Here is a 22,695-nt window from a genome sequence, read left to right on the forward strand (position 1 = left end):
TTCGTCGTGCTTTCGCCTGTCGTCGTTGATTCCCTCTTCGACTCGGCACTGGGAACAAGTCGATTTCTCCGATTCCCCTGGCATCGAACCCGATTGCAATCTCCCGGTTCTTTGATCGCTTCAATCAATCCCTCCAGCCTGACATCTTTGCCTCAAAAGGCCGTCGTTCATTCCTTACAGCTGCTTTTTGTGACCAACAACACACTCGCTTCTTTTTATTCATCGTTCTATTTTTTGGGGACCGACAAACCCCCTTTCCACTCGTTTTCAAATTAAGAGTCGATTCGTCGATTCGAGAGACCTCCTGACGGGATTTTTATGACATTTTAGCGGATTTACTTCATCCAACATAATGCGTTCCGGAACCTGGTCTGCTTTCGCAGCCTTCCTCGCCCTCGGGGGCTTCAAGCTCGCCGTCGCTGAGGAAGAGCCGCCGGTCCACACCGACCGTCCCAAGTACTACTTCCCCAAGGAGATCAAGAGAGCCATCCAGACTGGCAGCCACAGCCAGCAGAACCCTTGGCTAGAGCCAGGTAACATCGAAAGCTGGCTGCTGGGCGGGAACAACCAGCCCGCACCCACTACCGAGAACAACAACAACAACGGTAATGGCAACGGCAAACAGGACCGAGTCGTGATCATCGACGTGACGGAATCCGTTGACCGCAAGGGTCACACGCATACCATCACTGGTGCTACACACCTAGGTACTCAGGTTGCTGCTCCGCGCACCGAGGTCCATGTCACCAAGACCACGGCAGCTGCCGCCAAAGACAAGCCCGCCAAGGCCAAGCCTGCTAAGGCTGAGCCCACCGAAACCGAGAAGAAGAAGAAGCCCGCGGAACCTACCGAGAAGAAGCAGACCGCCGACACCGAGACCACTTCTGCGACCACCAGCGAGTCTGCTAATGGTGGTGGTGGTGGTATTCTGGGTGAGATCTCTTCTTTGGCCGGCCAGATTCTTGGTGGAGATTCCACCACCACTACGACCACCCAGGACGCCGCCTCCAAGCCCACCGAAGTGTCCCAGAAGGGCAATGGCGGCAAGACCAAGGGTGGTAAAGATGGCAAGGATACAACTACCACCACGACGACAACGACGGATGGTGGGTTGCTGGGCGGCCTAGGATCAGGCTTGGGCTCCGTCTTGGGTGGAGTGGGCAGCGACCTCGGTCTCGGTGGTAAGACCACCACTACCACCACCAAGGACGCCGCCTCCAAGCCCACCGAAGTGGGCAAGGGCGGTAAAGATGGCAAGGATACAACTACCACCACGACGACAACGACGGATGGTGGGTTGCTGGGCGGCCTGGGATCCGGCTTGGGCTCCGTCTTGGGTGGAGTGGGCAGCGACCTCGGTCTCGGTGGTAAGACCACCACTACAACCACCAAGGACGCCGCCTCCAAGCCCACCGAAGTGGGCAATGGCGGCAAGACCAAGGGTGGTAAAGATGGCAAGGATACAACTACCACCACGACTACAACGACGGATGGTGGGTTGCTGGGCGGCCTGGGATCCGGCTTGGGCTCCGTCTTGGGTGGCGTGGGCAGTGACCTCGGTCTCGGTGGTAAGACCACCACCACTACCACCACCACCACCACGACAAACCCCACGATTCCTGTGAGCGTTCCTGCGGCTACTACCACCACAACCACCACCGCGATCAACCCGCTTGCACCCATTGAGTCTATGCTCGGATTGGGTTCCAGCACGTCGAACGCTACCACCACTGGCCTCGTGATTCCCACGCCATCTCTTCCTGGCAGCGGCGGCGACGGCGGCAGCAGCAGTGGCAGCAGTGGCAGCAGCACCATCCCTGGTCCCTCGTCCGCTACGGGCATGCCCACCACCACAGGCAAAGTGCCATTCCCCTCTGGTTCGATCCATCCCGGCGGTGCCGGCTCTGGCACTACTTCTGGGACTTCGACACCCACGCCGACAAACACAGCCGCCGAATCTGCGACGACTACGTCCGCAATCACCACCACCACCACCACTACCACCACCACCACCACCACCAAGGAGCCGGAGACCACGCTCAAGCCCACCGATCAAACTACCAGCAGCAACGACTGGGTTGGTCCTAGCATTTTGCACCAGCCCAAGCCGACTCACACCGAGGACAACAACAACCCCACCTCGACGGACAATGATCACGAGCCCACGGCCCTCCCGGGCTCTATTTCCCCCGGATCTGAAGTCAGCAGCCCACCGGAGAACTCGGTGCTCATCCAGCTGGGTTTCAACCAGGAGCTCCCATGGAGCTTCGTGGCGACTACCTCGATGTCCTCGGCTCAGATCTTCCAGTATGTTCCCGAGGGTCTGGAGCATGCTCTGTCGATTCTCCAGACACAGGTGACCATGTTCGCTCTAGAGCCTTACTACTCATGGAAGACGACCGGCTACAACGCGACACTAGCAATGGCCTACATTCAGCGCCGCTACGTCGACCAGCTGCGCAAGGAGCTGCACAACCCGAACTCCCGTCTGTACAACCAGCCCAGCGAGCCCGTCAAGACTCTCTTCTCCATGATCGACCCGACCATCCCTCTCATTGTGGGCCAGGAGGGCTCCTCCAGCACCGGCTCTGGCACCAGCGGCTCCGGCGATAACAGCGACAACTCGAACGGCAACAGCGACAGCAACACTAACGGTGGTTCCGCCTCCAGCTCCAAGACCAAGGTCAGCTCCGTTGGCATTGGCTGTGGTGTTGTCGCCGGTGCTGCCGCCTACGGCGCCGGTATGTTCTGGCTTGCCCGCCGCTACCGCCAGAGACGCCAGCTGCACCGCCGCTCTGCCTCTACCGTCGAGCAGATGAGCCAGGGTGGTTCCGCCGCTGGCTCGGTCTTCGCGGCCGGTGCTCGCATGTCTGGTAGCCAGGCTGGAAGCGGCCGCTCAGGCCAGATGATCAGCGCGCCAGTGATGGCCGAGAACTCTCTGGGCTGGAACTAGACGATTGTGCTCGACTCGCGTTGCTTTGTCTCTCCTGGCTTCTCTCACACCTGCTCTTTTTTTCCCGTTCCTGCTTGCGTGTGCGGAGGACACGCCACCCCACGAGGGCACCCTCGCTACTCCGCGCTTCGCTTCCGGCGCGGACAAGAGTAGGAAAATGCACAAAAGCCTCCCTTGGATATATCTTTTCTTCTTCTTCTTGGTTCATCATCCCGTCCAAGGGAACATACACATGTCATATATCACGTTCTCCTCTTCTTCTCCCTGTGGAAACCTTTGAGCGGCCATTCCTGTGGGCGTTTATGTTTTTCGCTTTTCTCTTCTTGATACTCCGAGCGACGACACCCAAAACTGCCGCGCTGCGTGTGTACTGATTTTTTTTTTCATCTTCATTTATTCCCCCTTTTGTTTATTATCCCATTCACTCTTCTTCCCGACGATTTTTCTGGCTTCCGGTCAGGTCAAATCAGAGGGGAATTCATTTTGAATTGGTCATATACTCCGTGGCTGGAAGTTTGCATATTTTTTTTGCATCTTGCTCACAAACAAACACCACCTTAATGGTTGGGATGGCCGGGTTCCTTGACGAAGTCGATGTTCTCCGTTCCTCCTCTTACATATACGCTCTCTCCCCTATCCCTGTTTCGCGTTGTTTTTCTTATCCTGTTGTGATTTTGTTGTGTTGTTGTAATCTTGTCTTTGTACAGATGTGTTGTGTTGTCTATTGCGTCTTTGCGAGACCCTTTTTGGGGCCTCGGTTAGATGCTATGGTAGTGAATGAGATGATAAAATCTTTTTAAAAATTAGTTGCTTTGTATCGCAGGATTGTAGTGGGCGTACTGTGAACCTCGCCCGCACTGCATGTCCCTCCATCTTGCACAAGTGCGTAGCACCAGCGGAGCTGTCGTCGCACTTACTCCGCATTTTTGATCCTGCAATTGTCCCCTCTTCACCTTGTTCAATCAAAGCAGATTGGCGTAAGCTATTTATTAATATCTGAGCCGAATCAAGGGGGATCCCACTCAAGTCGCATCATGTCTTGCATCTCGCTTTTTAATTTGGTCATGGGGAAAACCAAGTATGGAAATCTTCTCGTTATTTCTCTTTCCTACTTTTGTATATCTGCATAGTATATGTTGTAGAGATGATAGCAGAGCAGAAGGGCACCAAAATGAAGAAAAGGTATGAAGAGTGCAGACGATGTTGAGGAAGGGGAGTAAAAGTATATGTACAGAATATATGAAAGATGGGAGAGGACGGGTAACACCAACAACCTCTAGTGTAGATGCTAAATTCACACAAAGAAAAGGGAGAGGAGTACTCAATCCTTCTTCTCCTTTCCAGCAGCGTCCTCACCACCTCGCTCCTTGCGCACCTGCCGTGCCCGCTCGCGCTCAGCCTTGTACTCCTCCCACGGGAGAAGAGCCGCGTGACTAACCTTTTCGCTCTCATGGCTGTCGGTGTCGTGTGCACTAGCCGGCAACGAGCGCACGGCCGCTTCGCCGCCATAGGCCCGCAGAGCGGTGCGGAAAGTCCATTCCACCGCTTCTTCGACGGGCTCGTCGAAGAAGTAGGGGAGGAAGGGTACCACGGCGAGGCCGAGCTTGGAGAGGTTAGCTTTGTCCTTGAGGTAGTTGGATAGTATACCAGGTCATGCATATAAGTGTATAAAAAGGGGAGCAGCGCGAGAGGAAAGATCAAACTCACCCCGATAGGAGACCAAGTGCGCAGCATCGTATTCTTCATATTCTTCACCATTTTCCCCGAATACTTCACCACGCTATGGATCGTGAACGCCGGCAATCCCATAGAGGCAAGACCCTGAAAGATCGCGCGCTTCGCCATAATTAAGCGATAATCCTCCGCGAGCGGGATCTGCGCCGTCGGCCACGGGACAAGCTCTTTCCCATTGGCTTGGGTTTGGGGGTTCAACGGCCCGCCCAGATTTCCCGTCGCCATGCCTTGGAGGATTCGTCCCTGGGAACTAATCTCGCCTTCGCTCGCATCTTTATACGCGTCGCCTGGCGGGGCCAGCGCGCGCCGATTGCGCAGGTACGCCTTGTACCCTTCGTGTCCTACGTCTCCGAGCAGATATGCCCATGAGATGCCGTAGGCGGAGCGTATGAGCCATGGGTGTGCGACTGGGCGGAAGGACTCGCCGATGTCTGAGGTGTAGGCTACATAGCGGTGTGCGGAGAGGAGGATTGTCCGGAGGCGGTTGGTGTACGCGGCGTAGCGGTAGGGGGTTTCGGTAGAGTCGACCGAGCTATGATGATAGGTTTTTTTTGTTAGCTTGGGGGTGTGGATTTAGCTATATTTGCGCGGATTGCGGAGGTGGCCGTTGGTGGCCCGGGGAAGTGCTGTCAAGGGTGGGTGTCTTGCGCCCGCTCTCTCTTTCTCCACTTGGGGCACGCGGGCAACCCGGGTTGGGAGAAGGAAGCAAGTGGCACGTACTAGGAGGAGTAGAGGTCATCGTAAAAGCCCTCGTCGCGGTCGTGCGCGGGCGGCTTCTTGTCTGCTGCTGCTGAGGGTTCGTCCGGGTTGGACTTTGGTTGTTCTTTGTTGCTATTGTTGCTGCTGCCCCAGAACATGGTGTGGGCAGGGAGGGAATGGAAGAGAGTAAGGGTGAGAGTGAGAGTGAGAGAAGAGAGGGTGAGGAAACAAGATTATTACGGTGGCATGTTAACCGCAGGGCCTAGCCGAAGTATACCGTGCACAGTGCGCGCGGGAAGCAGGTCACTCTCCGAGGTTCGATAACGAGCCTCCTTGGGGTTGGATCTGAGGAACACGGGATGCAACAACTATCCTATTTCATACTCCATAAACACCATTCTCTCTTACGCTTCACATTCTTTCTTCACATCTATCGAATCTAGGACATACACTTGCTCTCAACTTGTTGATTAGCTTCAACTCTCACGTGACACCGGGCCAACTCGGATGGTCACCTGACCAAGCACCTGACTCAGCACCTGACTTGACCATCTCTGCATCCGCCCTGAACTTCCCCAATCGTCGTGTCCAAACTCACTCCAATCCCACTCCTCCAACATGGTCGTTTACTACCAGATTGCCGGCAAGAAGGTCGGCTCCCACGTCGTAAGTTCCGTCTCCAACATCGCCATTGCCCCCTGACTGTCCAGCCATCATTCCTGTCTCTCAATCTTCTCCTCTTTGGAAAGCAACCTCCAACTAACCAATTGCCCGCGCAACAGCTCTCCATGGCCACTCTCGGCACCATGTTCGCCGGCGCCTGGCTCGCCATGGGCGGCGGTGACAAGCCCAAGACCGCCCAAGGTCCCCCGATCAGCGCCTCCTCCAAGGATGAGGAGCAGTTCATCCAGTGCGTGCATCCTCTATCAACACAACAAACCCCGACCCAACACAGTCCCGCAAAGCTATACCCACACAGCCACCAAATGAAAAATATTGCTAACACCATATCCCCCGGACAGACAATTCATGAAGGAAGTCGATGGCGGCGAGAAGAAACCCAGCAACTAGAACACCAACCCCCTCCCGAGATGGTTGATTTCGATAGAGCAGGCCCTCGGAGGTTGAGCATGAGCCAAGTCTCACCTGTCCTGTCCTGTTCCGTTAGATGCGCTTGCAATCCGATAACCAACACTCGATAAGCTGTGTTTCTCTTTCTCCTGTCCCGGACGTCCTGTGTCACACAGACAAGAAACTGAGCGGACTAGACTGGGTGAGAGGATGTCGGATGTTTTCTTCTTGGTTTGTACATAGGGGGGCCTTGTACGCTGCATAGAAAAACAATGTTTGTTTTGACCTTGTTTGATCTGGGGTTTAATCGTCGGGTGTGGCTTTTGGGACCGCTCGGGGTGTTGCTCTGAGCTTGTAGCAGACCCTGGCAGGTAATTAATTGGGTGCGTAGCTTACCGCAGCTGTAGACAAGGACAGCTGGTAAAGCCATTGAGTGCGTTTCTCGAATTATCCAAGCCCTGGCGCGATCGCGTCACGCGCTGGAAACTTCCCAACTCGCCTTCTTCGACCTTCCCCTTCCACTTCCTAACCTTCACCTACCTCAACCACCACCAACCACACCACACTGTCCTCTCCGAGAACGCCTTATCCGGAAGAGACGAGTTGCAACATCTTCATGCAACAATGAAACCCCTCCCCTTCCCCCTCGCCCTCCACATCGGCACCGACATCGTACACATCCCACGAATCGCCCGCCTCATAAACCGACCCGGCAACTACCTCACGCGTTTCACGCGGCGTATCCTCTGCGCCCAAGAACAGCACGAATTCACCACCCGCTTCACGCTCCCTCCGTCCTACACCAGCGAATCCCTCCCTTCTCAACCTCAACGCCAAACTCCGACCATAACACCAGACATGATACGTTGGCTGGCTGGCCGCTTCGCTGCGAAAGAGGCCGCGCGCAAAGCTACCCCCACCGCCGGCGGAGCGGGGTCGATTGGGTGGAAGGATGTTATGGTACGGGCTGAGCAGGAGGATAGTGAGAGGATGTCCGTGAAGAACGGGAAGAGTTCGAGGCCGGAGATTGTGTTTCTTGATGTTGGGGGGATGGAGGATAGGGTGGGTAGGTTGTCTATTTCGCATGATGGGGAGTATGTGGTTGCGACTGTTTTGGCTGCTGGATGAGAGGTTTTGGGGGTTGGGATAACTATATCTACTTTGTTGCTTGGAAGCTATATGGCTGGGACTGGGCTTCTGCGACCGATCTATATCCTGCGCCCGGGTGTGCCGCTTTGACGACGGCGGACTTGGATCACGGCTCACCGCGCGGAATTCTTGCAGGAACTGGCTCTCGACTTTGTCTAAAGCACGCCGGTGCGTCTGGGCTATGTTGCGATATAGCTCTCGCAATTTCCGCCAAGACCGGATCTTAGGTGTGAGGATGTGCAGTGTCGTTGATGCTCCGACCTGTTAGAATGCTATCGTAGGCGAAGCCTGCCATCTAGATCAGAATTTAGTTTAGGGGTTAGCATGATATTGAGTGGGAACAGCTGTATGTAAATAGCAAATGTTGGGACCTCGTCCCGTCCGTCCCACCGGGCTCATATCGGACCCCGATTCTTCCTTATCGCTTTTCTGCCATGACTTCGACTATCAACCTCATTACATATCGCCATCCATGTCAAGACTCTTATAGACCAGCAGACTAGGTATGTTGTGAACTTTGGATGTATATCAGGGCTCTATATGTTCTGCCCACCCAGACAGCACCTACTGCAACTGCTTAACCCATTGCTAACACCTCTCACAGACCTCACACCCGCCATGCCATTCTCACACCACAGCCATTCGGGCCAGTTCTGCCCAGGACATGCCCAAAACTCAACGGAGGAGATGATCCAGACCGCCATCGCCCAAAAGATGCACACCTTCTGCCTAACCGAACATATGCCCCGCGGCAAAGAGGATTTCTACCCGGAAGAAGTACGCCCACCAACGCCACCCATCTCAGAATATTTCCATGTCGGGCATTATTAACAACAATCACAGATCGAGGCCGGCAACACAGAATCATGGCACGCATCCAACGAAGCAGCCTACTGGACCGAAGCCGTGCGCCTGCGCACAAAATACGCCTCCCAGATCCAGATCATCATCGGCTTCGAATGCGACTGGATCCGGCCGTCGTCAGAGGACCTCATCTCGCGCTCCCTTTCCAAATTCCCCTTTGAATTCTTCGTCGGCTCCGTGCATCACACGCACACCGTGCCAATTGACTACGACAGACCCATGTACGAGCAGGCGCGGCAGCGGGCCGGGGGCACCGACGAGCGCCTGTTTGAAGATTACTTCGATGCCCAGTTCGATATGCTACGCAAGCTGCGGCCGCTCGTTGTGGGGCATTTTGACCTGATTCGCTTGAAGAGTGATGACATGGAGCGCAGCTTTATGTCCTTTCCGGGGGTTTGGACCCGGATCCTGCGGAATCTGGATTTCATTGCTGAGTACGGTGGACTCATTGAGTTGAACTCGGCTGCGATCCGGAAGGGGATGAGTGAGCCGTATCCGAAGGCGGAGATCTGTAAGGTGAGTTTTGCTCAGTTCCTCTCTCTCGGGTCTTTTTTTTTCGGCCTTTCTTTTCTTGGGGCTTCGTTAATATTGGAATGACAGGAATTTGTGGCGCGTGGTGGCCGGTTCTGTCTCTCGGACGATAGCCACGGCATTGACCAGGTCGGCTTGAATTTCCACCGCGTGCTGGACTTCCTCGACAAAGCGGGTATCTCGTCGTTGCATTATCTGACATTGGCGGAGCCATCCGCCACAGCCACGGTTGATGCCCGGTTTCCTCGCACGCAGACGGCATCTGTTTCGATTGACGAGTTGAAGGATATGGCGTTTTGGAAGAGTACATAGAGATAAGAGTCGTAGTAACTACTACTAGGTATACAGGAGAATAGACTGTCTGCTTCTCCAATTCCCCGAAAGCGACCCCGCCGATCCGCGTCGCCTCCGCCACACTCTCCCGCAATGGCGCCGAAGTCGCGAACGAATTAGAAATCGTGATTTCTGTTGTCAAGTGGCCTGACCGTCATCAGTTCACACCTGCATCCCCGCCGCCGATCAGGTCCCATTGAAGGGATTCGGCCCCCGGATTTCAGCTGGCCCAGAGCGAGGTGGAGTACGAGTTTTAGTCACGGCGAGTATGAATCCACCTCTATTCGCACGCAACCCGGCGCACGGGAGGCGTCATATTGTGTTGTTCCTACCGTATAGTTCGTTCGTTAAGGAAAGAGGTGGTGGATGATGATGATTACGTCGTGACTGAACCCCCACTTAAGCATATTTACCGCCCCTCGGCGTCGCCTTCTCTCTCCCGCTTCTTTTTCCTTCTCTTCTTCCCACACTCACAATCCAATCCAATCCAATCCATCCTATCCCCCTCCACCTTCGTTTCGGTTCAATTCAATTCCATCAATCATCACAATGGGTGTCGAAAAGACTATTCTCAAGCCCGGCAACGGCGTCGATTTCCCCAAGAATGGCGACAATGTCGCTATCCACTACACGGGCTGCCTGTATGACCAGAGCAAGGCTGACAACCACTACATGGGCACCAAGTACGTCCTCCCTCGCTTCTCCTGTCTACTTTCCGAATTCTGCGCAGGATATGTCTAACGCTTTATGTGACATCTAGGTTCGACAGCTCCCGGGACCGCGGCTCCCCCCTCGCCTCCCCCATCGGTGTCGGCCGACTCATCAAGGGTACGGTTTGCTTGTCTCCCGTTTCCCGCATTTTGGTGCAGTGGAGTTGCTACATAGAATGTGGGGTATGAGGCGACGTCGCTGACATGGTTTTTGCTAGGTTGGGACGAGGGCGTGCCGACCATGAGTCTGGGCGAGCGCGCTATTCTGAACATTAGCAGGTGAGTGCGACTCTACGTCTTGCGAAATGGAATATGCAACAGGACATAACTGACAGCTTGTTTTATAGTGACTACGGCTATGGCAACCGGTACGTGACTCATCAGTCGCCTTGATTTCCTCCTCCATCCATTCCCTCTACCTCACCGGAAGACAAGAAAGAAATACACATCGCTGACTATACCCATTCAGCGGTTTCCCTGGCCTGATCCCCGCAAACTCCCGCCTGGTCTTGTAAGTCCTTCCCTCCCGAGGAACACAAAACGGAACGAACGGGTGGACTAACGTTCCACAGCGATGTCGAGCTTGTCTCGGTCAACGGCAAGACCGCCTAGATTCGTCGGAAGGAATTGAGTTTTCTTTCTCCGTCCCTATCCTCTCGTCATCGCTTGAGAGTATCTCTCATGGCTACCGAATGGACTGAGAAGGGATTTTAGATGCTCTCTCTCTCTTTCTCCTGTCTGTATTGAAAACTGGCCAGCGCTGGATCAAAATGAACTTAAAAAGGATCGTCGCATCATTCATGCTTCTATATATATCATAATGCGGATGTGCACCTGTATGCTTGAGTAGTTGGAAGTATTCGATGTATATCAAACCATCTCGGTTCCAAATTTAAGCACCATATGCGCCGTTATAACATTCAAATTAACCATTTTACTTTCCTGAAGACTAAGCTAATGACCTTTGTCCGGCGAGCGTCGTCTAAGCAAACAGCAACAGCGGACAGGTTCAGCACGAAAATCATTCCTACTCCCAAGCCGACACACACCCTATAGCAGAAACATTTGAGGAAAATAAGAGCTAACGCTAAAAGTAGTTCGTCTTAATAATATGTTTGAAATTCCTCCGGAAGCAAGAAGTCCCCTATAGACGCACGCGAGCTATTATTCAACAAGTTATTGACGATTGAAGAAAGGGAAAATCACCACATATATTCGAAAGCACAATAGAAGCACCAAGTGTTTGCCACAGCTGCTTCTCAGTTACGAGAGGAAATCCCGAACAACTAAATTCTTTGCTTCGTCGCGACATACTGAGATTGCTGCGGAGCTGAAGAATATCCGCGGATGAACAAAAGTGAAAAACCATCGGTACCCTATCTGCACATTCGCAAAAGTGCATGTTCTCGGGTTAGCGCTTCTCCGACGCGGAGACACTCGAGATGGTCTGCGGCTGGAAAGGGTAGGGCTGCGCAATCCCCCATCGCAGATCGGGAAGAGTATTCGACAATTCTCAAACAAAACCAACCAGGATGCGAGGAAGACGAGCTCTGGAATATTTGACTTTCCCGAGTTGCTCTATAAAAAAGGAGTAAAGCCCCCCGCAGCTAAGCAGACCGTTTATATCTGACTGACTCTTCTTCTCACCTTCTGTCGACATTCCCATCTCGTCTGTAATAATAATGTGTCTCCTTCTGTTGCCTTTCCTCTGCAAAAGGAACAAAAATGGCCACTTGGCGGAACAGACAGGTTCGGCGCCTCAACCTGTGCAGCCCCCGAGTCCACCGCGTCAGCCACCTAAGCGCATGGGAAGTGGCCGAAGGGGCAAAAGATATCAGGAGGATCTCAATAACTACGGGCCTGAAGTTGCGGAAAGGAATCGCAAGAGACGAGTTGGCATAGCAGCTGCGGCGTAAGGTTTCCCATGAATTTTGGACTGTGATCCCGTATCTGACGATTGTACAGAGCGTGCTGAAGCGACGTTCCTTTTAGGATCAAGCCCTCTTTTTGGCGGGGATTTCTAGGAGAAAATTGTTGAATAGATGATTGTATGCGATCATGTTAGACTGGGCTTAGGGTGCCTGCATCATCCAACCAACGTCTACTATGCAATAACTGGCAAAATATACACGAACTAGATACTTCAGTTTTTTCACATGAAATAAATCCTAGTTGAACCTCTTAAATTGGAAGACCGGGCTTTGGCTGCCCGTGAAGGGAAATCGATAATTTCCACGCTATAGAAGCCGGGGGGTTTGCATGCCTATCATAGGTACTGACTAAAATGCCGAATCATCCATTAAAAGGCGAACACCTAATAAATTTAGTCATTAAATCAAAATTACTTGATGACACTTACCTCATGATTTCACCCCGTGGACGACGTAGCAACGGTGATGACCAGCGCTGCGTTGGATCACGCGACTGGGATGTTTGTATCGTTTGACCTACTTCTGTATCTGGTCCGGAACTTAAGGTTCAGCTCTAAGACTCTTAGAGCTGGATCCGCGGTTCTGGATTTCTACAACTAGAACTTGAGTCTTGGCGTTCCGAGTTGAATCGAAGCTAGAGAATCGCGGCTCCGTACGGGGCCTAGGCCATAGCACAGATAAGGTCTACATTACATGCGCAGTTATTCTCCAGCTAGAGAAGATTTATAGAGAACAAGAAAGGCCGACAAGGCTATCAGCACCGCCATTAGCACGACACGGTTCAGTAAGACAGATCGTGCGCTTGGTGAATACTTGATTTTGCTGCTCTCTCAGCCTACCTCCGTTTTATTTTGGGGGTAGTCCGACATTTTCAGATACTACCAAGGAGAAATCGATTCGATGGGACTAGGCGCTGCTGTTTATGGTTAGATTGGCCGTGGTGTTCTCATGGATATGATATAGACCTGGGGTGACAATCGGGGGAGCGGGTGAGCGGGGTTGACGAGGGACGGCCCAACGCCACTCGATGTTCCGGCGGCTACGGTGCCCCTGTTGACTGGCTGAGATATGAACAAACAGGAACCTAGTATTAATTTAATTAAGTACAGCTATGCTGAATGCATGGAGTTGTAGGTGCAACACCAAAAGGACAAACTCGATAACTTGACCTACGATCAGATATGAGACGAGACCACATTGCCAGAGGAATACAAGAAATTGAAGAGGATCCTGCAATCTCGCTTAAAGGTGTGATTCAGCGTCCAAAAAGTTCAAATATGATTGGTAGCATTATTGCTACATAACAGAGTGACGACCTGCCCTGATCTCTTCAGCCACCAAATGTAGCTAAGTTTCATCCACCAAATGTAGCCAAGTTTCATCCAACAAATGCCACCCTTATGACTGGATCTACTGCACTTGCATGGAAGCAACGGCCTTCTATTGGTCTACTTCACATGGACTTAATTTCTTTCACAAACTGAATTCCCTTTAATGTCTGTATTAAGCGTCAGTTGACCTCCTTTCCCTTCTTTCCCTGCCATTCGAATGTTGCATATCATTCGTGTGGCGCATGACATTCGAGTGTTGCATATTATTCGAATAGTGCATATCATTCGAATATTGTATGTCGCTGACAACTCAACGTTGCGATCCTTATCTAGGAAATAGTAATTGCTACCTTGGCCCTTGAGCGTATAGTAACATCGTCTGTAAAAGCGTTAGTGCTCCTTGGCTTTTTATCTGCTTCATTGCTTACAGATTCACTTGAACGACGGGGCGCTAGAGGATTTCAGCGTCACACATCACAAACACATGAGCCTTCTAGAGTCCACGTTACTCTACCTCTAACTCTGAAGGGTTGTCACCTCCGAATGTCACTTGTTCCTGCTAGCATTCCAGGTTAGAACTTATTTAATCAGCATGCTAACCCCTCGGATCACATACCATTATAATCAGCAGCAACAAAGCTTCTTATTGCATCTCTTCACTTCTTTACACCTGTGGTGCTTCATTCTTCAATCTAACTCTCTAAATAATGGTCTCCTCATTGAGCTTTCTCGGCTCAGGCCTGGCCCTGGCTTCCTTTGTTCGCGCTGGGTTTAGTCCTAGCTCATCTTCAAACGTTGCCGTATATTGGGGTAAGAGCAGACTCCTACATTCGAGTTGATACGATAAGAGATAGAGCTGACGCGTTCGGCAATTAGGACAAAACTCGTACGATCAGTCTACCGGCTCGCTTGCCCAGCAGAATCTCGCCTACTACTGCTCCAGTAGGTTTCACCAAGACCATAATATGTATTGTAGATGAAGAAGCTAACATGGGAAATTTTACTCCCTTTCAGATACTGATATCGATGTGAGTATGAATCTATTTTTATAGGCTACCAAAGCTAATGGGCTTGTTAGGTCATCCCCCTTGCATTCATGGACGGCATCTCTCCTCCTATTACGAACTTTGCCAACGCTGGAAACAACTGCACCGCATTTGCTGACAACCCCAATCTCCTGAACTGTACTCAGATTGCGTAGGTCAATCCTCTTCACCACTCGTACATTTTCTAACTGCCGATTAGGGATGATATTGAGACCTGCCAGACAACCTACGGCAAGACGATTCTTCTGTCACTCGGAGGTTCTACGTACACTCAAGGAGGCTGGTCTTCCACAACTGATGCTCAAAATGCGGCGCAGACAGTTTGGGATATGTTCGGCCCCCAGACTGGGGTCGCGATTGACCGTCCTTTTGGAGAAGCTGTCGTCGATGGGTTTGATTTCGATTTTGAGTCAACAGTCGATAACCTGCCGGCATTTGGCGCCGAGCTTCGCAGCTTGATGGATGCTGCTACTGGAAAGGACTATTATCTGTCTGCGGCACCCCAGTGCGTCTTTCCCGATGCTGCTGATGGCTCGACTCTTGACGCCGTTGCTTTCGATTTTGTCATGGTGCAATTCTACAACAACTTTTGCGAAGTATCTAACTTCCAGACGGGATCTGCCAATCAGTCTGATTTCAATTTTGATGTGTGGGATACTTGGGCCAAGAGCAGCCCGAATCCCGACGTGAAGGTCCTTCTAGGTATTCCAGCTAACACCGGCGCTGCTGGTGCCGGCTATGCGAGTGGAACTCTACTCCAGGATGCTATTGCTTATTCGAAGCAGTATAGTAGCTTTGGAGGAGTCATGATGTGGGATATGTCGCAGCTCTACGCCAATAGCGGTTTCCTCGACGAGGTTGTCAGTGATCTTAGTGCCTCCAGCCCTCCCACTACAACTGCAACTACAACTTTAACTACAACAACAACGACGTCGAGCTCCGGCTCCAACCCTACTGGGAGCCTCGTTGCTCAATGGGGCCAGTGTGGCGGAGAGGGATATACTGGTCCTACCCAGTGCGAGTCCCCGTATACGTGCGTCTCCGGTGGTGCGTACTGGTCTTCTTGCCAGTAATGAGAATCTTGGCTGGTCCAGAGGTTTTGTCATGCACGAGGCCATTTCCCCAATTTGTTATCATAGGCTTCTCTTGTACATATGAGAAACAGCTTTAAATACCCTTCTCCTGTACATATTTGGAGTCAGAACACATATTTCACTGCGCGCGTCCTTTTGCCCCCCCGAGCTGTGTCGGCAGAAACACCTAAAGGGTAAGCAGGTGATGACTTAGGCTGGAAATCATTTTCGTCTTGCGAAATAATTAGGCCCAATTACCCTTCGACCGTAGAGATGTCATGGGCAGTCTTGTTGATGGAACACTTCGATTTCTTAGTGCACAGGCCACTCACAGTTCAACTTTCAATAGCCAGCAACTATATTGTGAAATTCTAGGATACAGGACATAGTGCCATCAGACTTGTACATCCACGATGCATGCCAGAAACGAAACGACCTCGGGGATGATGCCGGCCACCAAACAAGACATAGATAAGATCCTGCCACAGCAGCTTTATTATTATCTTGACATACACACAAGCCAACCATCCACTCATCCATCCATCCATCCAATCTCCTATCGGATCAAATCAGCCGCGGTATGCAGAGCGCACTAATCTGTCTAGACCGGCCATGTGCATGTGAGACTGAGCCCAATAGTCTTTCTTGTCTGGAATGTCGCTGCGAAAAAGAGAAAGAAAAGTAGGGGAAAAAAGACAAAGCTCGCTCATGAAGGGGTCTCGTGGATGAGAGAAGGAGAAATAAAGGAAGAGGAGAAGAAGAAATGAAAATGCAAATCGTGAACATCCCGTTGCAATCCAATCCACAGACGAGACGGAGGCCTCTATTATGTACGAGATTGCAGATGGAAAATCAGACACATCAGTCAGTCAGTCGGTCAGTCATCTTTCAGACGCTCGGAGGTATGAGAAGCCGGCCCAACTCCACCTCCAAGACCCGTTGTTGCGCGAGACCTGCTCGTCGCAGACACGGAGGGGCTGGCGAAGCGGAAGGACGAGGACGAGGCGCCGCCTTGGAGGTCGGGTGTTGGTACACGGGCAAAGGAAGCAGGAGAATTCCGGCCATCCAAGGAGTAAGCGTCGTCTAGCTCGATCAGATCGCCCTGGCCTCGGATGCCTGTGTGGCGGCCTCGATCGTACGCTCGCTGGTTGGGTGATCCTTGTTGCAGCTCAGTGATTCCAGCTTTGGCGCGAGTAGTGACTTTTCGAACCCAGCCTTCGAAGGCACCGCCGATGTTCTCGAGGCCGGTTGATGTGGTGGAGGTCACTGTTGATGCAGACTCGAAGGAAGATCTTCGGACGTTGGCGGGTGGTGGAGGTGGAGCTAGCGTTGGCATGTGTTGTGCGAAGAACCGGCTTAGACCGTCCAAAGCAGGTCCTGGGACGGTTGAGGTGCAATCAAGAGTGCCCACTCCCGTACCAGTGAGCTGGATGCTACTGCGCTGACGGAGATGTCGTGGACGGGTAGGATATGAGGGGCCTGTTGGCTTTGGTTGCTCGTCACGGGGTCGAGTCCCCGGAAGCTTGCCTGCTGAAGACCGTGGTGACCCCGGCGGGGAGGCAAGTCTGGAGCTTTCTCGAGAGGAGCCAGATGGCTCTATGTCTGTGTAGGGGATCGATTTTCGCCGCGTGCGAGGAAAGAATCCCAATGACCTGCGAGGAATGCGGCCAATCTCCACCGGTGCAGGAAAGCCATCTATCTGCACCCAAGACTCATGTTTCCAGGTCCGATTTCGTTCCGACTCGGATGTGCGAGAGAAAGTTGTTCGTGCGGGAGAAGGTGTGGGTGGTGGGACAATAGAGCTGCCTTTGGGGTCTTCGAGTGGATCGTAAGACGAATTATTCAAAAGATTCACACTGTCCTTGGGTTGAGCGGGTCGGCCTTTCACTGTGCATGCGTCGACCGGTAAAAGAACCGTATTTCTGCTTTGGATGTCATCATTGGGCCAGAAGCCGTTCGCCTTGCGGAAGACCGCAGCTTGACACCCATATTTAATCGTCACGCCCGTGATACTGTCAGTTGCTTGTACATTGTGAACGTATGCCAAGGCCTCCTCGTCATGTTCTGGGTCGGGCGTCTGATCGGCAAAGTCTTCGGAAATCCTTCGTTTATGCCGAAGATTGCGGTTCGCGGTTGGACCGGTATCAGCAAGTAAAAGAGCCTCGCGCTTCTTCGCCTGCACCATCGCTTGTCGTTCTTCCTTTGTACCCACTCCGATTTCCGGGGTTGAACGCCCCGAAGGACCCCATGTTGAACTGCTTGATCTCGGCGCGTTATAGTTTACATCTGGCCTCGATAATTTCCTCCGTGAAAGTCCCTGGGCGGCACCACTTGGTGCTATCCGTCCCATGTCGCTCCCTAATACCGAAGATGCCATGCTCTGGAGGGATGACCACGACGAGTCCAAGAAGTCCACCGCCGCGCGTGAGGAGGACTGTTTTGGCGATCCGTTCCAACCAGAGGTGATTTCGTTGCGGACACCGCGATTGAACGATTCGGGGGCACGGGAGGGGCGTATCATAGGTAGGGGCGAAACACCACGGGAGGACAAGGGCGAGGGAGTTGCACCGCGGGACCTCGCGGCCCCAATTTCCGAAATGGCAGAGGAGAGTGGTTGCAAGTCATTGTTGTAGGAGATATTGCTGTTACTGGTATCGTCATCCCCATCCATTAACGAGACGAAGCGGCGAGGACGCGACCGGACCTCGGAGGTGGACGTGCGGGTGCTGGCGCTCGCGCTGGCGGGATTGGAGCTCGGGGAAGCATCGGTAAAGGTGTTTGGGGGACTCATTCCTATCCGTGAGGCTAATAGAAGCCTTGCTTCAAGGGTGATGGTTCGTCTGCTCCCTTAAAGACCAGTTGTGTGTCGCCAAGGCACTGATTGCCATCGGTGGTCTCCTAGAAGAGACCCATTCGTCATCCACCCTCAGAGGCGCATTCGTGGCCTTACGACGCGAGCAGCACAGAGGCCAAGGGGCAATCATGCACCCAGCCGGGACTCTGGAGGCGAGTACTTAATAGCACAGCTGCCACTCCCTCGTACAATGCGGGTCACCAGCGAGCCACCTCTGGGGATGATGTGATGGGACGGGCCGTGGATGAGGGTTGTCTAGGGAGTGAGGATGGCGACCCACCCTGGAACAAGCAGCACGGAGAATGGAGGACGAGGAAAGAAAAGAATGGCGGAATAACAATCGAGTTGTTGGTGGCAGACTCTGTACAGGGACGGGCCAGAAGGATAAGAAGCCACCAAGCGTAATGAAGGAGAAACGCTTGTTCGGTCGGGCTGGTGGATGATCGGCAGGCGGCGAGCAAGTAGCGGTACATGACGTTGGTTGGGGGATTATGCCGAGTGACAGGTACCGGTACCTCCGCCACGCGGTGACACCTCATCATGTATGTATGCGTTGCAATGTTATTCAATGTGTACATTATACAAGAAGTCCGTTGGCAATTCTATAGACAAAGATCGCGCAACAAAAGCAACAAGACCGAGGTAACGGCCCCGTATCAATCCGACATATCCAAGATCCAACGCCTTCCCTCTTCGTGCGGCGAATTGCCAATACGATAATGTCAAAAAACTATACAAGTCACTCCGGAGGCTCAGCCATCACTGTAGGTCGCCCGTCGGCCTCGGAGGATGTCTCATCCTCGGTGCTCCATTCCTTCTCTTCCTTATCCGCGTCCTTGGCCACCTTAGCTGCAGTCGGCGTAGGCTGCGGAAAGACCTTGATCCCACCAGCGCGACCAAAAAAGTCTTCTGTGCGAAGACCGCGCACTTCCTGAGGATCAACCGCAGTCATTTGCGCGCCGCTGGCTTTCTTCTGGCGAATGAGTTCCCGCACAGGGACCATGGCTGCATCGCGACACGCTTCTTTGATGTCGCTACCAGACATACCGGCCATTGTCTTGACCAGATAGTGCAGATCAAAGTAATCACGGTCGACCTTGGTGTCCTTGAGGATTAGGCTGAGAATACGAAGTCGCTGCGCCGCCGGAGGGAGGGTAACCGGGAACTTCTTGGGCATTCGTCGGAGGATGGCTTCGTCAATATCCTGAATGCGGTTGGTCGCGCCAAGAACGACAATGCGCTGCGGCTCTCCCATTGAATTGGCGGACATCAGACCGTCCCAGTGCGTCATGAATTCTGCCTTGACCATCCCGCTGGCCTCGTGCTCGCCACTTCTCCGAGTCCCGAGCACCGCGTCGATTTCGTCAATGAAGACAATCGAGGGCTGGAGTTTGCGCGCAAGAGAGAATACCGCATTGACAAGCTTGTTGGAATCACCGTACCACTTCTCCGTCAACGTCGAGATATGCAAGTTGATGAAACAGGCTCCGCTCTCGTGGGCGAGGGCCTTGGCCAGCATGGTCTTGCCGCATCCCGGCGGGCCGTAGAGCAACACGCCCGATGGCGCGGTGAGAAGAGACGATGTAGAGGTGTACAGATGTGGCATGGTCAACGGGTAGATGACGGACTCCTTTAATTCGTCGATGATGTCGTCGAGGCCTCCAATGTCTTCGAACGAGACGGCGATATCTTCCGGAGCGACAACGTCCATAGCGATCGCTTGTTCATATTGGGTGAGTGAGAGCTCCCCGCGACGTTGTCGGCGTCCTCCCCGTTTTGTCCCTCCTCTCCGCGGCGAGTCGCCGTCTGATTCATCTCCGCCATCCAACCTGCGCAAGATAGCAGCAGACTTTCGCTTTTGTTCCTCTTTCTTCTGGCTCTCTGGATCGAAATCAACGCGCGACAGGAGGTAACGAATGAGGAAGTATGCCGAGGCCGACTGGAGACAACGTCAGTTCGGGGCCATGATTAGTAGTGCCTGGAATGTCACTCACTGTGCCGGCAATCATGACCAGCTCCTGCAGGAACTGTTGCCATCGGCGACCGCCCGCTGAAGCCATAACGATAAAAAATATTGGCAGGGGACTAGGGGAGTGGTCAAGAGAGAGTGAGGGAGGAGTGTAAGAGAGAGAGTTACTTGGCTGGGCCTCGGGGCAAGTGTGGCGTTTGTGGCTGGAGATCACATGCCCATGACGCGAGTTGGTCTTCTTGTTGTGGTTTGGTTCGCGCGTGTTTGACCCCATAGTTCAGTGAGTGGCCTCCCTTTCAGCACATTATTCTTAGCCCTCCCCCACCATGCCGAAGCGGAAAGCGCCCTCCAAGATCTCGGGACTCGTCGACTCGGACGACGAGGACATAATGCAATTGACCGACAAGGAGAACCTTCCTGCCGACCCCGAACCCCCCGCCAAGAAGCGACGGGGTCGACCACGCATCTCGCATGAGGACGCGCCAGAGCCCAAATCCAAGGCCGGGCCGGCAGCAACTAAGCAACCCGCTAAACGAGGAAGGCCAAGAGCTAATAGCCGCGCAGTGTCAGTGGGGACTGACGGCGCCGACGACCACCAGCAAGAAAATGAAGATGCTGCTGCCCAGACGGAGACGAAGACTACAAAGGCTGGCAAACCTGCGGCGACGCGTGGCAGAGGACGGCCTCGCACGACCGGCGCGACAAAGCAAATGCAGACCGATGGTGAATTCGAATTCACACCCACCGGTACACGAAAAATCGCTTCCAATGAAACCTCCCAGACACTGGCCGAACCCCGTGGATCACGGCGGCAGGTCTCCACGCATGAAGTGCCCGAGTCGCAGCGGGAGCAAGAGGAGTACGATGCAGAAGATGGGGTGGACGAGACAGTTTTCCCAGATCCACCCAGTGCCAGTCGCTATGTCACCAAGAACGCTCGTGCTCGAATTACCGCTATGCGAAACTCTCAAGACTCCTCTCCTCGTAAGCGCAAGCTGGGCGTGGAGTCCGAACCCAAGGGCGGGGATCCCGACTTGCGACGGAGGTTGGGTGAAGTCACGAAAAAGCATGATGCTTTGGAGATCAAATACCGCAATCTTCGCGAAATCGGCATTGTCGAGGCAAATTCCAACATGGAGAAGCTGCGGAAGCAATGTGAGAATGTCACTACGGGTATGCTCATTCACGGAACAAGTTATGAAGCAAAGCTAACAGACCTACTAGCATCGAATCAGTTAATTGCTTCCCTGAAATCGGAGTTGGAGGCGCAGCGAACTCTCGGACAGCAGAGCCGCGGCTTCCAAAAGCAATTAAAGGACCGCGACACGGAGATGGCACGGCTCCAGGCACAGGCCGACGAGGCGCGCAATCAGCTTTCTTCCGCACAGTCTGAGATCAAGACACTCGGAACAAAGCTCGCAGCGGCCCGAAACACAGCCGCGAGTCTCGAGAGCGCTGCAAAGGCTCCCGGCAGTGCTATCAAGGGTGGAGGAGCCAATCGCGCAAATTTGGCCGCCACTGCCGGAGCTGCACAGGTCGCGCAGCTCAAGGAGGATCTGTACAGCGATCTCACGGGCTTGATCGTCCGCGATGTCAAAATCCGCGAATCGGATCACCTGTATGATTGTATTCAGACCGGCGTCAATGGATGTGAGTTTGCTCCTGTCTTTTTGATCTGGATAATTGCTAACCTGGGGGCAGCTCTGCATTTCAAACTCGCCATTCCAATGGCCTCCACGGCTGACTACGAAACTGCGGAATTCCAGTATCTCCCTCTCTTGGATCCTAACCGGGATCGTGAATTGGTGGATATCCTGCCGGATTTCTTGACGGTAGACATTACTTTCAATCGACAGCAAGCGTCCAAGTTTTACACGAGAGTGATGGATGCATTGACCAAGCGACGATCGAGTTCGGCGCAGTGAGTATGGTGCTATATAGGGATTTGGGTAGTTGCGTTTGGAATTTTCTCTTATATTTTGGATACCGCTCTAGTTCTTCTTGTAATACCGGGACCTGTGAATTCACTCGAAATTGTAGATATCCTTAGGTTGAATACCGGTTTCGTCGATTTTTCGTCGTATAAGCTCAAGCCAAGACACAATAATGCGCGGATCTTCGCATAAAGCTCTTTGGTAATCGTATCGACGAGAAACCCGCGATTTAAGCTCTGGATAGCGCTTAACATAGTTGGTAGCCCAATTCGTACTAATAGTCTGATTGTAGCGCTCCCGTTATAGAATGTTGGCTATTTCCCCTACCATTGATGGTTTAGGGGCAGACCTACGCGAATGCATGGAGGATTTTGTATGGGACCATTAGCCTTGACAGTTCCTAAACCAAGCATTTCTTACTCTCTTTCTATTGGCTGCAAAAGTGAACGTCCACAATGCTAAGTCTATATAATTATTGAACCATTACCATTCGGTGGCCCATGACGGTACGTA

The 22,695-nt window shown here is 52.9% G+C and overlaps 9 protein-coding genes across 9 annotated transcripts; 6 read left to right on the forward strand and 3 right to left on the reverse strand.

Annotated features, from left to right (window-relative positions):
* Window positions 1–352: 352 nt before the first annotated feature.
* PFLUO_LOCUS3671 (multicopy suppressor of a budding defect) lies at window positions 353–2,953 on the forward strand (the record flags this gene model as incomplete). Its single annotated transcript, XM_073780942.1, has 1 exon — window positions 353–2,953. The coding sequence occupies one exon, from the start codon at window positions 353–355 to the stop codon at window positions 2,951–2,953; it is 2,601 nt and encodes an 866-aa protein (XP_073637747.1).
* A 1,321-nt stretch (window positions 2,954–4,274) lies between these two features.
* On the reverse strand, window positions 4,275–5,544 carry PFLUO_LOCUS3672 (uncharacterized protein; the record flags this gene model as incomplete). Its single annotated transcript, XM_073780943.1, has 3 exons — window positions 4,275–4,577; window positions 4,661–5,219; window positions 5,408–5,544. 3 exons carry the CDS (start codon window positions 5,542–5,544, stop codon window positions 4,275–4,277), a joined length of 999 nt encoding a protein of 332 aa, XP_073637748.1.
* Window positions 5,545–6,004: 460 nt separating this feature from the next.
* On the forward strand, window positions 6,005–6,457 carry PFLUO_LOCUS3673 (uncharacterized protein; the record flags this gene model as incomplete). Its single annotated transcript, XM_073780945.1, has 3 exons — window positions 6,005–6,052; window positions 6,169–6,296; window positions 6,409–6,457. 3 exons carry the CDS (start codon window positions 6,005–6,007, stop codon window positions 6,455–6,457), a joined length of 225 nt encoding a protein of 74 aa, XP_073637749.1.
* Window positions 6,458–7,081: 624 nt separating this feature from the next.
* Window positions 7,082–9,313, forward strand: PFLUO_LOCUS3674 (uncharacterized protein; the record flags this gene model as incomplete). Its single annotated transcript, XM_073780946.1, has 4 exons — window positions 7,082–7,523; window positions 8,211–8,383; window positions 8,450–8,986; window positions 9,071–9,313. The coding sequence occupies 4 exons, from the start codon at window positions 7,082–7,084 to the stop codon at window positions 9,311–9,313; spliced, it is 1,395 nt and encodes a 464-aa protein (XP_073637750.1).
* A 570-nt stretch (window positions 9,314–9,883) lies between these two features.
* Window positions 9,884–10,656, forward strand: PFLUO_LOCUS3675 (Fork head 1; the record flags this gene model as incomplete). Its single annotated transcript, XM_073780947.1, has 6 exons — window positions 9,884–10,017; window positions 10,095–10,162; window positions 10,263–10,323; window positions 10,392–10,412; window positions 10,514–10,555; window positions 10,617–10,656. 6 exons carry the CDS (start codon window positions 9,884–9,886, stop codon window positions 10,654–10,656), a joined length of 366 nt encoding a protein of 121 aa, XP_073637751.1.
* Window positions 10,657–14,013: 3,357 nt separating this feature from the next.
* PFLUO_LOCUS3676 (Chitinase 2) lies at window positions 14,014–15,425 on the forward strand (the record flags this gene model as incomplete). Its single annotated transcript, XM_073780948.1, has 5 exons — window positions 14,014–14,116; window positions 14,183–14,248; window positions 14,321–14,334; window positions 14,385–14,503; window positions 14,552–15,425. The coding sequence occupies 5 exons, from the start codon at window positions 14,014–14,016 to the stop codon at window positions 15,423–15,425; spliced, it is 1,176 nt and encodes a 391-aa protein (XP_073637752.1).
* Window positions 15,426–16,302: 877 nt separating this feature from the next.
* Window positions 16,303–18,216, reverse strand: PFLUO_LOCUS3677 (uncharacterized protein; the record flags this gene model as incomplete). The annotated part of the gene is made up of 1 exon (XM_073780949.1): window positions 16,303–18,216. The coding sequence occupies one exon, from the start codon at window positions 18,214–18,216 to the stop codon at window positions 16,303–16,305; it is 1,914 nt and encodes a 637-aa protein (XP_073637753.1).
* An 802-nt stretch (window positions 18,217–19,018) lies between these two features.
* PFLUO_LOCUS3678 (mitochondrial dynamin GTPase Msp1) lies at window positions 19,019–20,339 on the reverse strand (the record flags this gene model as incomplete). Its single annotated transcript, XM_073780950.1, has 2 exons — window positions 19,019–20,218; window positions 20,274–20,339. The coding sequence occupies 2 exons, from the start codon at window positions 20,337–20,339 to the stop codon at window positions 19,019–19,021; spliced, it is 1,266 nt and encodes a 421-aa protein (XP_073637754.1).
* Window positions 20,340–20,574: 235 nt separating this feature from the next.
* Window positions 20,575–22,173, forward strand: PFLUO_LOCUS3679 (uncharacterized protein; the record flags this gene model as incomplete). The annotated part of the gene is made up of 3 exons (XM_073780951.1): window positions 20,575–21,421; window positions 21,473–21,898; window positions 21,950–22,173. The coding sequence occupies 3 exons, from the start codon at window positions 20,575–20,577 to the stop codon at window positions 22,171–22,173; spliced, it is 1,497 nt and encodes a 498-aa protein (XP_073637755.1).
* Window positions 22,174–22,695: the final 522 nt, after the last annotated feature.

Source organism: Penicillium psychrofluorescens, assembly GCF_964197705.1.
Source record: "Penicillium psychrofluorescens genome assembly, chromosome: 2".
Taxonomy (NCBI): domain Eukaryota; kingdom Fungi; phylum Ascomycota; class Eurotiomycetes; order Eurotiales; family Aspergillaceae; genus Penicillium; species Penicillium psychrofluorescens.